Below are 12,923 nucleotides of genomic sequence, written 5' to 3' on the forward strand. Positions count from 1 at the left end.
GAGAGCAATAAATTTGAAATGAATGACAGACACTAATTATTTGTGACCTCATTGTCATCTGCAGCGTGGAACAGTCTATGACCATTCCCAGTGTATCAGCTGCAGATATTTTTAGTCTAGAAAATTCAAAGAAAGGACAGCTTTAAAAAGTAGCTGCTCACTGGGCATCCCCTTTCTGCACATCCCCATTTCAGCCCCATCACCTCAATTCTTGGCTCTGGCTCTGTGCTTTGCTCTCACTGGCTTCTTATGCCATGAGAAAATGTGTGAGTTAGGGCTGCAGGTAAGTAACCCAGAGATGAGAGAATTCCTTCACGAGGGTCTGAACTGCCCTCCCTAAATGTGACTTGGAGAAGGCAGTCCCATGTTTGTTGTGCTATTGTGTTTGTTGCTACCAAATGCTGACAGTTTCTTTCATTCTTTTTAATTGTTCGGTTGAAATAATGACATTTTTCTCTTGAAGAAGTTTTGATTTGAAAAATGTTGAGCAGGTCAAACTCTAATTGCTTTTCTTGGTGTCGTAAATGATTTGAGGGAGAGTCACACATTCCTGTGTGGTGTTCCCAGGATTATTATAAATAACTTTGTCACTTATAATGACTTCTTGATAGCGAGTCTTTTGGAAAGGAAAGCTTTGACATTAAACACAGGATATTTGAGGAGTTTATTTATGAGGATTCAGGACCAAATTAAATGCCTGTTGCCATGGAAGAGGTTCTTGGCGGTGGGATCATATGGGCATGTTTTATGTTGGTTTAGTTTTGTTTTACTTTTATTTTTGAGTTGACCAGTGAATGAAACCAGTAAATCATTGTTGACTGGCTGACTTCTCAGCACTTAATGGGTGTCCAAACTTCTGCTGCTGTGAGCTGTACAGAGCTGAGTGTCTTACATATTTCATTTGTCAGATGTGAAGTACAGAGGAAATCTGGAGTGATTCCCAGGTGGAGTGTCAGCTCCATTAAAATAGTTTTAACACATCTTTGTGGCAACAGGCTGGGCAGGGTGTGTATTTGAGTCTTAATGACCCATCTGTTGACTGAGGCAGTGAAATCAGATTTATCCTGTATTTCCTACCCAGCAGAAGCTGGTGACCAGTCCATAGCTGTGTCCCCAGCTCGGGAACCAAACCCTGACCAGAGCTGCAATTGTCTTGGAGTCGCAGGTACCAGAGCTGACATGAATGTGGAGTTAAACTGGCACACCCACGTGTGGTAGAAATTCAACATCTCTCCCTTAACATGAGTGAAGCTTTAATGGGCTACATGGGGAAACCCTCCAGTTCTAATGGGGAAAATTTTTCTTAATTATCTTAACAATAATTAGACGTTTTGGAAAAAGAAGGAATAGTGAAAGCTGCTAATTGATTCTTTATAGTTTGCTCATTATGCACAGATACTACAAGATGTGTTGATTTGGACTTTGGTTTGAAAAGCTGAGGATAATTTCCACAGAGCCATGAGGGTTTATGAGCTGAGCTTCCTGGGAGTTCAGATCTCATTTATCTGAAAACATTTTGTGGTGACAGAAGGTGTTCTATCCATATCCTTAATATTAATAATTTGCTTTCTTTTTTTGGTATCTGTTTCATCCAGGTCTGGCAAAGCCCATGGGATTAGTTGAAGGTCCAGGAGGCTTGGGCCAGGGAGGAATGGCTGCTACCCTGAGAGATGATAGCCATGAATCAGAGACCAAGTATGAAGAATATGGGTACAATGCCCAGCTCAGTGACAGGATATCACTGGACAGGTCCATCCCTGACTACAGACCAAAAAAGTAAGTGGAATTCTGCCTTATTATTTCAAGCAATGGATTGATTGTCGTTTTGCTGACCCATTCTTCTCTTCACATCCCTTCCTGGCTGGAATATGACAGCAGTTACTTGTACAGATAGCCCTGAGCTGAGGGAAAATGAAATAGACTGACTGCCATCTCAAGCATGAAGTGGCATATTAAATGCATAGCTAATTCTGGTAGTAGTACATTAATATGCACATTGAAGGCCTTAGATCAAGAATTACATCAGGTTATCAGTGCATTTTGGGTTTGGTTCATTTAGAAAAGCCTTCAGAGGTGACAGATGTAGTCTGTGCTTCTTGTAGTCACGTGCAGTGGGAGGGAGGCAGTGCAACAAACACTTTATAGTCACTGGTCCCTTAAAAGTAACCCTGGCTTATCAAATCAATTGTCTTTAATTGCATTTTATATTCTTAGAATTGTTTAGTCAGGGTTTGCAGTGTGCTGAAACATGGACTAAGTGCAATCCATCTGGGTCCTGTAATTGCAGTAAGATTTTTTTTTTTTTTTGTCTTTGGAATGTGTGTCTATTTTTATTCCAGTGTTTATAGTCTTCACACGCCTGTGCTGTGCTTGACATTGCAATTACATGTTTATTATTTGCTCTGATTTATTGTATTTTGTATTAAATAACTTTCAAATCTTTCATATTTATGGAGTTATATATTTTCCAGATGAGACATCCCCACCGTCATCCCATGAATGACAATCAGTAATGTCTTAATGCAGAGGAGATCAGCAACAATGCCTAGTTGCTCTCAGGAGACAGAATTGAAAAGAATACTTAATTAATTTCTAATAATAATCTTCTGTTTTAAAAGACCCACTGGGGCTCCTAGGCAGCACTGAAAGTTAAATAAAAAAAAGTATCTTATTAAGTGGTGAAAAAAGTTTAGCCAAGCTAAACAGCTGTGCTCTGTGAGTAGATTGCAATTGAATTAGGATTTTAGGCAGTTCAAGCTGCCAAAAACAAAACTTCAGCTTAACTACAAATTTCATTAGCTGTTATATATTAAACTGATCTCAGAGGTATTGACTCAGCATTTGTTTTCTCAAACCCTTGCTACAGAAAAGAAAACTCAGGTCACAGAAGTGGCAAAGAGAAAACAATCTACTGCCTCAATACCACGTTTGATGCAAGTACACTGACTTACTCAATGGTCTCACCTCTCCTCTCTTGATGTATCATAAAAATCCATCATGGAATTATGCTGGGGGAAAAGGAGTCTGTAGCTATGCAAATATTGGAGTTGTGCATCAGATCTGGCCCAGAGACCCTAGAGTCAAAGTGAAGTTTCACCAATGAAGGTTGTTGAGGTTTGACCCAGCTGTTATTCGCTGCTGTGCTCAGGGGGATGAGGATAAATGAGATGTGCTCTGCTAGGAAATGCACAGGCAAAGGCTGCAGAGCTCGAGTCCAGCTCAGCAGCTGTCAGAGGCATGAGACCATTTGCAATGCACTCGTGTTTCACTCCATATTTTGCTCTCCCACAGTTCCACTTAGGAGCTCTGATGAGTCATTCAGATGAGCTTTTTGACATTCTCATTGTGGGTATCTCATCAGGCCATGCTACATGATTAAATATCTGTGTTACTGGGAGAACTGCCTTCCTTGTCATGTTTTGACACTTCTGAGGTGGTTCTAGTTAGGTCTAGATGCTGCAATTGATGCACTTGCCTCTAGATGCTTATGAGTCACAGGAAACCCTTCAGACTGAATTTGCTATGGAAAATGAGTGAAAGTGGAGAAAGTAGAAGGTCTTTGTATAAAAAGACTTTTGCCCCCTTAAAAGGTTTGAGGGCAGCCGTGAGGAGGGGCTGTGGGTGTGTTGGTTGAGATGGAGCTCAACATGCCCCAGAAAGGCAAACGTGTCCTGGGCTCATCCCTCACCGTGGCCAGCAGGGAAGGCAGGGGATTCTGCCCCTCTGCTCCACTCCTGGGAGACCCACCTGGAGCTGCATCCAGCTCTGCAGCCCCCAGCATAAGAAGGGCTGCAGAACTTGAGCTTGACAGTTTGGTTCAGACCCTCTGCTCTAATTATGTTTTGAAGATAACTAAACATCCAGGAGCTTAAGATAGGCTTTGCAATACCACCCTTGTCCAACTTATCCTTGTGCTGACAAGCCCAGTGGTCTCATCTCTCCATCTCTCACTTCTCAGTTTCCTTGTGATTTATATTCATGTCATTCCCAGGGCTGTTCATTTTTTAAAAGAGAGGGCTTTTCATTTTCAAACTGAGAAGCAAGGTAGAATCAATGTCCAAGGCCATGTACAAAGTTCATGGCCAGCCTGTGAATAAAAACACTTATCTGAATTTGCATTCCCAAAGTGTTAAACTCTGCTTTCTCCCCATTCTGGTTTCCATTTAAAGCATTCAATCTATGTGTTTGCACGCACCAGTAGGTATTAAAGATATGAACTGGGAGAACTTATACTCAAGTCTGCATTGCATGGACACAATTTATGAAAGTAAACATGATTTCAGTAGGCAAACTTGGGACTTCCAGGCTTGACGAGAAATATTGTATTTTAGTTCATTTGAACTCCCCTCTTACTGTTGTCCCCTCTTATTCTGATAGAATAAGCCTTTTGTTCCACCTACAAGCATAGGTTCATAAACATTTGGCAGTTTAATTGCTTTTCAGGCGGTATTTTCATCCCCATGCAGCAAATTAAAAAATATGTTGCACGACAGAGGTGCACAGTCAGCCAGCGTGACCGTGAACTCCTGAATTGGAGTCACCTCCCTGTCCTTCCACTGCAGCAAAGTCTCAGGCCTGGGTGGGTACTCCTGCCCTCAAGATGCTTTTCTCACATTTTGTTCTGCTTTCCTACCTGCTGCTGCCACTGCAGATACTCCTTTTAGCTCAGAACTCTTTGCTTTGGGACAAGAATTTCTGTTGGTAGAGGAGACGAGAGCAAATTTTGTGCGTGTTGTGTTTGTGTGCCAAACAGAGGCAATGGCAGTAAACTGCTTGCTTGTGATTACAATCACATAATAATTACAAAATTACAGTTTGATTCTAGTATGGTATGATAAATACACCTCAGCTTTTTCTTCTCAACATCAGAGATTGTTAAATATCTATCAGAGATGTATAAATAATATAATATTTGAAGTTTTTCAAGTGCTATACCACTGTAGAAAATATCTTGTGGGGAGCTCAGGACGTTTGATGTCCTGATTTTTCTTCTCAGCAGTTAAGTATTAGCAGGACTCCTAGCCCTCACTAACACATCTTATTTCCTCCATGAAATGGAAGAAAGATAAGCTTTTCTTGTAAGGAATAGGTTATTTTTGTTTTGCAAGCACATAGCTAAGCTAGAGCTTGTTCTGTGGTTCTCTGGGAAAGGTGTTATTTGATGGTGAAGTGTTATTGGAGTAATTTCCATACATGTTCTTCCATATATAAAATGAATATTGTGATTGAACTGAGCACTGAGTGAAAATAATCTACTGATGCCGATGAACCTTGTGTGCTGGAAAGCATAAGAACATGTATTTGTGTCACTTATCCCTCCCAATATGTGTAGGTGTAAATAGCCCTGAATTCTGCCCCTGGGAATGCTGTAAAACCTGCTGGGCTCTGGCCATGCCTTTCTTACCAAAATGTCAAAGGGATGATGTTTGACTGAATAGTCAAAACCAGACCTGGAGCAACAGAGCTGAGATTTTGGGGAGTGATTCTGCACTTCCCAGGGTCAGCCACCTAAACCCCTGCAGGCACTGGGCAGAGAACAGGTTTCCCTGTGTGGCTACAACAGGCTGGCAGAATTCATCCTCCTGCTCTTTTGGGGAATAACAGCCTCCTCTGCTGCCAGCTCCAGCACAGAATATCAGCCCCTGCTCCAGTAACAAAGCATCAGACTCAATCTTCCCAGTCATGCATGAAGGCAGAGGTGCTAAAGCCCCATGTGACAGTAGATTTTGACTTTATCAAAGTTAAAGAAAGTACAAAAACTTACCAAACCTTTGGGAATGTCATTCAAAGGCAGGGGTAAAGGCCCCCAAACGTACAAAAGCTGTTTGTTTTACAGTGTAGCCTGCTGGAAAATTGGGAAGTGTCAGCTAACCAGATGCTTTCAAACATAAGCATTGTCTCTCAGGGTAACATCAATTCCCCTGTTCTTTTTGATGCACAGGCTGCATAGCAAAGGGTTGAATTGAACAGGTGCTCCACCTGTAAATCCAGCATTTGCTAACTTTCTATCACTTGACTTTGCAACTTAAATAACTTCAGAGGTATCTTTACATGCAGGACACATCCACACACACAGACACACACGCTCAGGCACTTGTCAAAACCACTTGCTGTCATGCATTATGCATACTTTTGAGAAAAGTTAATATGATCCTGCAGCTTCCATAATGGCTAAATTGGCTTTTACACAAAATTGTCGCTGCTTGGTGAGGATCTTTAATTTAACTGATCTTTTTTTTGTGCAACTGGATGCCGAGTGCATTGTGGCAGTTCAGTGGTAATAATAATATTAATGTATGGATTCAGTCTGCTGACTCTATCAGCTGAAGAAGATATTTCTTTGTGTTACGGTCATGGATGTTTGTATTGAGAAAATTCAGCCCTAAAGAGCAAACTTATTAATGCCATGGCAACTTTAGCCATAAAACACAGAGAAATCTGGGTCTCAAGGAAATTGCTTTCGTTTATTCAGTCCTTTTACGGAGGGAAACGTTTTTGTGGTTTGCCATAGACGTTTCACAATAGCAAAAGAATTGCCTCTCTAGGGCTGTGGAGTGTAATTAATGGTTCAATCCACTCCATACCTAAGGAAAAGCTTTTTTAATTACCTATCAAAAAGAATTCTGGAATTGATCAAATAGTGGTACCAAGGGGGCAGGCTTGGTAAATAGACCTCTGATTTGTTCATTCAAAGGTTTAATAACAGCAGCTCGAGTGAGGCAGCAAAAGAGCAGCCCTGCTGTCAGGGACAGTGCTCAGTGACCAGTGAGCTGCTGAGGCACAACCAGCACCTTTGACTTTGGTTAGAGTTTTCTTTTGGTGGCAGATCTCTGTGGAGCCCCTGGGACATTGCAGCCATCAGTCAGCAGCTCTCCTGAGCCACATCACCGGTGTGTTTGCAGTTTCTGTGTGCTGGAGGAGGGTCAGTGCTGTGGCTGGATGGCCCCTGCCCTCCCCTCCTCTGCTGGGCATTGCTGCAGGAGCAGGGCACCAAGGCAGATGGCTTTCAGAGAGCATCAGCTTGTGCATCAGTGCATTGGAGGAGGCTGTGTCTGGGATTATTTGGTTTTTCCCCACCTCTGCTGCTTGCTCTGCCTCGTGACCCATTTCTCAGATCCTCTGGGGACACTGGGTGTTCTTTGAGCCACTTAGAGAAATGACACAAGAAACTCCAAATTAAAACAGACCCTTAGGAATCCTTCCAGGTTAACCAGAGTGCAATGTAATGGGCCCCTTCACAAGGAATATTTGAAGTGGAACAGATCCAGAGCTTTCCAGGGATCAGAATTTCTGATTAGCAAAAGATGACAAGTGAAAAAAAAAATCGCCTAAAAATATTTTGTGTTAGGCTGAACAACTTCTGTGAAATGTCTGTTTAAAGAAAGTGTTTAGACCAATGAAACCTTTAGTTTCCCATTTAAAAAATCATTCTTGAAATGATGAATTTTCCGTTACTAGCTTCCATCAATACTTTCAGATTAAATATCAGGTCACAGTAAAATGAAAGAGTTGAAATTAAGCATTTCATTTTTTTTCAGCAGAACAGTGTTTCACAATCAAAGTATGGGCATGATGCTTGATTTCAATTAGGCTTATTTGTATAGGAAAACATTTGACTTTATTTTTTTGCACCCACTCTCAATCAATCCAAACAACCATGCTAAAATTCTGAAAAATCCCTTTTTTTGGCCTCTCTGAACATATGACGTAAATTGAAGCAGAGAGAAGGAAAAACAGAGAGAGAAAATGGAGCAGACAGAATTACCTCTGGGCAACAGATTAAGATTGTTTATTGGAGGGAAATTCAGTAAGAGATGAAACTAAGTGAAGTGTTTTAATTAGATCCCAAATCAATGTCCAGATGTGGATTTTGAGCAGGGCCAAGGAGAGGGGTGTAGACACTTGCTTTGGGAGTTGATGTAGCTGTTGCCCAGCCTTGCCAAGTTACACGGGCTGGGCGTTTTCCTTGGGCTGTGAATCCCCTACAAACTGCACCTCTGCATGCACGTTATCTGTGTGAACAACTGGAGATACAGCCCCAGGGAGATGCAGCCAAGTTTCCAGCTGACTTTTGCCTTGCCCAAGAGCAGGAGGAACTGGTGTGGGCTGAGTAAATCCTTGTGCTGCTTCTTCTGCGGTGAGCTGGGCTCTGACCAGCTCCTCCTCAGCGTTTGGTGTTGTAGTTCTGACTCAGATCATTTGGGATCTCAGCTGACAACCTAAATTCACTCATACTGCTGCCCCTGGGTCCGCTGCACTTATTTGTGTATCCCTGCGTGCCCCACGGGCTTGTCACTGCATTTTGGGAAATGTTTCTCGTTTGACTGTAAGGGGCTCAGACTGGAACTGTGCAAAAGCCCTCAAAGGAGAGGGGAAAAAAAAATCATCTGTTCTTGGCTGGGCAAGAAGACTCTGAGGAAGTCACAGGTACTGCCAGCACCTACAGCCCAGTGCTCTGTCTCAGCACAGTCCCTCTGCAGCTGTCACTGAGCCCTGGAGCTGTGACCTGACCCTCTTAATGAAGGTACTTCAAGTCTTCTCCCAGTCTCTGCTGGAGCTTTGCTCACCTTGCACAAATAATGGTTGATTAGGTGGAATGTGGCCTCAAACACTGGTCTCCCAACTCCCAGGTCACCTTTAGGCCTGTGTATATTTAGTTAGTTGTGCAAAGTTGAATTACTCCAGTGGGAAGACTGAGGAACAGGTTGAAACCGTGACTGTGTTTCCCGATAATAATAAAAAAGATACTGAGAAAACTTCCATCCCCTTTTTGAGGCCAGTACCAGAGTTTTTGGCAGGACATGGCTCATGAGCAGAGCCTCCCCATCACCAGACTCCATGCTGTCTCCATAGCAGCAGTGCTGGACACATGGCAGCATCTCACAGTTATTTCTGATATTCAATAGGTGTTTTTTCTGGCTTTTCCCATTACATTCATTATTGATTCCCTTTTGTTTAGTGCTAGGCTTTCCAATTAAGTAGTGACTTTAATTATACTGCAAAGTGTATAACATAGGTCTTGATTATTAACACTGACCTGTGGGATGAAAGGAGCACCAGAAAGGCTAAATTAAAAAGAACTATAAAAATTATCAACCTTTTCCAAAAAGCCACCTTATGTTCAAATGCAGTAATTTTCCTCTTCTACGTTTTTGCAGTGCCTTTGTGTATACTAATTGTTGAAGACAAGTTCTGCATGACTGTCAGCACTAATAAATGTAGATTTAGTGAAGGCTGAATTTGATTAACCAGGGAGTATAAAAAAATAACTGATTGCAATGTTGTGTTTAAATGCAGTGAGACTGGAAGCCATTCCCTGCAATTTGTCTGCACCAGAATGTACTCTTGAATACATGAATAGTTTACCTAAGGTGGGTTGCATAACAGTGACTGGAAATTAGACATCTGATTCAGGCTGCTGGCCTTGGTGTCTGTGTAGTGGATGGAGATGCCATTGCAGCCTTGCTTCTCATCTACAGAGTGTAATGTCCTCTGCAGGTGTCCCCCTCAGGAGCCCAGGGCAGCCGGCTGAAATGGGACCTCAGGTGAATCCAGCCCAGAGTGTCACATGCCCGAGGCATGCAGAAACAAGACCAGATTTCTGTACTTGCAACACCCATTGGAGAATGAGCTGCCAGCATGGGCAGGCTGGTCAGCTGGGAGGAGAAGAAAAAATTATCAAAAAGCTGGTTTGCATCCCTCAGTTTTTCTCATCAATCCTCGGACTAAATGTGTCTCATGTGACCTGCACGTTCACCTTAAGCACCACTGGGGTTTTTTTCCTTTTAAAGTATCTTTTAGAGACTGTGGTAAATTTTTTAAACCAGAAAACAGATAGCCACAGTATTTCCATGGCAGAAAGAGTATTTCCTCCTAAAGAACAGCAATGGTGGGGTGCTGCCTACACATTCTGTGAGCTGTTCTTTCATAGGTAAATGCATATCTGTAGTGCAGAAGCACTGCTGAGATCCAGCCAGGACTTGCAGTGCTGGCATTTTAGAATTTGTTTCCTTTCCCTCCCCTGAGCCCGTGGCTGGTTGTTGCCTGCTATCACTTCCAGGGAGAAAAGGGTATTCCTGTAAATTTCTGAACTGTCATGTTATGTTACACTCCATGATATCACATTACAGGATAAAAAGAAGTAACAGAACAAGACAGGCAATGAATTCAGGGTGGTATTTCTTTTCCTTTTATGTTTCTTTGCATGTAGCTCTGTTACACTATATCTGAGATTCTTTGTAGGGCTTTGAAGGAGTTCTAATGGTTTGAAATAATATTTCCCATTTCTTTCTTAAAAGGTTTATGCAAATTTAGTTCTGCTGACAGTGTGAAGTATGCATTATCTCCAGATGTCTTCTTGATGTAGCTTTAAAAATTAGTGAGTTCTTATTCCTGTTTTATTTGGATAGGTTTCATAGTATAGGAAAGTCAAGGTTTCAGGTCACACAACCTCAAGGTTTTTTAGTTGTTCTTGTTTGTGTCTTTGTGATAAAAACATGAACAGGCCAAAATGTCAGACAATTTACTCTTCTGTCTGAAATAAAACTGAATTGTGAACTCCAGGTTGAGGCAGTATTTCATTTTAATAGTATCAGTTTGTGCTTGTTTTGCCTGTGTCTCCTGTTTTGAGTGAATTTAGTGCTAATAAAAGTGAGAGACTCTTAAAAGTAGCCAGAGCCAGAAGGATCTGACAGATACAGGCTGGCAAACATTAGCTCCCTGTCTTGGTTAGCTTGATCTAGATGCTTTCCAAGGTTTGGTTTCTCTGAAACAGCACCTGCCACTTAAGCTGTTTGAAAGTTTTATGATATTGAAGTGTGAGGACTCTATTTTCTGTTCCTCCAGCTTTCTGAGATGTTCTTGTCTTCTGTTACGTTGCTTCTACACCTTCTGCTGTGGTCTCTAAAACAAACCACAGTCAACCCAGGCCACCTTGCTGAATGCAGCACCAGAGCAGCCTGGTCTAAGTGCACCCACAATTTCAGGTGCTGTTGGTGTGTCAGGATTTACCAGTGAGGCTCTAGACAGCTTTAAATTACTGGAGATATCATCTCTGTGTATTACTTCTGCACAAGCTCCCTGTTTCTCAGCTTCTAGACACGAAACTCTCTGGAATTGCATTTTACCTGTGTTAGATGCCTTCGGGTTGTCAAACAGTTTCTTAATTAGTTTATTTTCTTCTTTGCTCCAGGGGGTGAGTGTATTATTTATTCTATGCCACCAGGCTGTTGTTAGTCTGCATTTATGCATTTTGTCTTCTGAAGGCCCCAGCAGTGGGCTGGCCTCTGGGGTGGCGTGAAACACACCTCTCAGGCAGACACAGTACTTCAGACTTGAATAATGGTGGAATATTAATAGCAGCAATAATAATTAAAACAGTGCACTAAAATACCCCAGGGTGTTGTTGCTAGGTTAGCCTCTACCCCTAAAATTTCAGAGGAAAGGCATAAATTTTAGTTCTTTCCATGCACAAAGTGAACAGTTGTCTCATTCAGCGACTGGAGTAAGCTTTCATCCCCGCCGTGGATGTTTCATTAGGACACAGCTCTCCCAGAGGGTCATGGTGCAGTTTACATTAAACCCAAGATAAAAATGACATTGAAGCTTTGCTCCTGTATTTTCTGCACTGCCTGAAAACAAATGCTTGACCTCCAGCTACTCCATTGGCTTATTGCCTTGGTGTTATTAACCCGCGTGTACCACGAGAATTTGTGTTCTGTTTGCTCAGAGAGGAGCCCTCCCCTCCTCTGCCTGACAGGCCTGGGAATCTATGGAAGCACTTGGGCAGAGTTTCTCTAAGCGCAGGTCTGAGCAAACAGCCTGGAAGGGTCTGGTTGGATGTGTGTGTCTGCAGATGAGGGATGAGGAAGGGCAGGGCTGTGAACAGAAGCTCAGCCTGCTGGGCACACAGTTAATGGCAGTGCTCTGTCCCCCCAGCGCACAGAACTCACTGCTGCCTTCCTCTAAGGTGGCAAATTAATTTAACTCTGCAAGCACTGAGGGTGGGAATTTAAAATGCTTGTGATCTGTGGGAAAGATGGAAAAGATATCAGAGAACATGAAGTGAAAAGGGAAGTAGTTTCTCAGCAGGCTGGTTTGGGCAGGAACAGTGAAGTGCTGCAATGGCCAAATCTCAGAGCCAGGAAAAGGCTCTGAGTGTCCTTGGCCTGCTCAAATTCACAGCCTTACTTAAGTACCTTGCCTGGTCTAGGCTGTGTGCCTAATTTCTGTCAACCTGAGTGAAAAGCAAGCACATGTTGACCTGTTTGTTGGTTGGTTTTTTTAAAGTTAGGATAGCAGCTCATAAATATAAAAAATCCCCATACTTTGCACTGTTTTGCTGCTATGAAGTGTGTGCTCTAGGTATTAGCTGTGTGCTAGACAGTAAATGTGGCTGGATTTTTAAAAATTTTTTCATTTCTAAATGTAACCAAAGATAAATAAAACCACAAGAGTTTTCTCAAGTTATACAAACTGAAGCTGTATAAACAGTTAGAAAGGAACTATTGTTAACATTTAACTTCAAAGTGCATGAAACTGTCGAATACTGTGCTGTTCACCTCTAACTAGCCTTTAATTTAAACAAAAGCTATAAAAGTGCAATTAGGCTCCAGTCCAACGAAGCACTTAAATATGTTCCTAGTTTTAAGTGTATGAATAACCTCAGTGAAGTTAAGACAAGCTTAGGTGCTTCCCTTCAGTAGGACATTTCACAGATTAGTTGCAATGCGTCGAGAATGATCCTGCAAGTATCACTGGGGAAGATGTAGGGACCAGTAAAGTCCCATTTGCACTTCAGGATTTGGCTGTTCTTGCCCGGTGATTTATCCTTTGGGATCCTGACCTAGAGTTCATGGAGAGCTTTGGATGTGCTCCATCATCTGATTGTCAGGCAGCTTCCTACCCACACCCAGCACATGCAC

At 42.3% G+C, this 12,923-nt stretch overlaps 1 protein-coding gene across 1 annotated transcript in view; it reads left to right on the forward strand.

Annotated features, from left to right (window-relative positions):
• The window catches only part of GALNT9 (polypeptide N-acetylgalactosaminyltransferase 9), a 122,567-nt gene that overhangs the window by 20,874 nt on the left and 88,770 nt on the right, over positions 1 to 12,923 (forward strand). The window contains exon 2 of the mRNA XM_066331476.1: positions 1,596 to 1,776. Within this exon, the coding sequence (XP_066187573.1) occupies positions 1,596 to 1,776 (181 nt within the window). The remainder of the gene's footprint in view (positions 1 to 1,595; positions 1,777 to 12,923) is intronic.

Source organism: Sylvia atricapilla, chromosome 17, assembly GCF_009819655.1.
Source record: "Sylvia atricapilla isolate bSylAtr1 chromosome 17, bSylAtr1.pri, whole genome shotgun sequence".
In the NCBI taxonomy this organism is placed as follows: Eukaryota; Metazoa; Chordata; class Aves; order Passeriformes; family Sylviidae; genus Sylvia; species Sylvia atricapilla.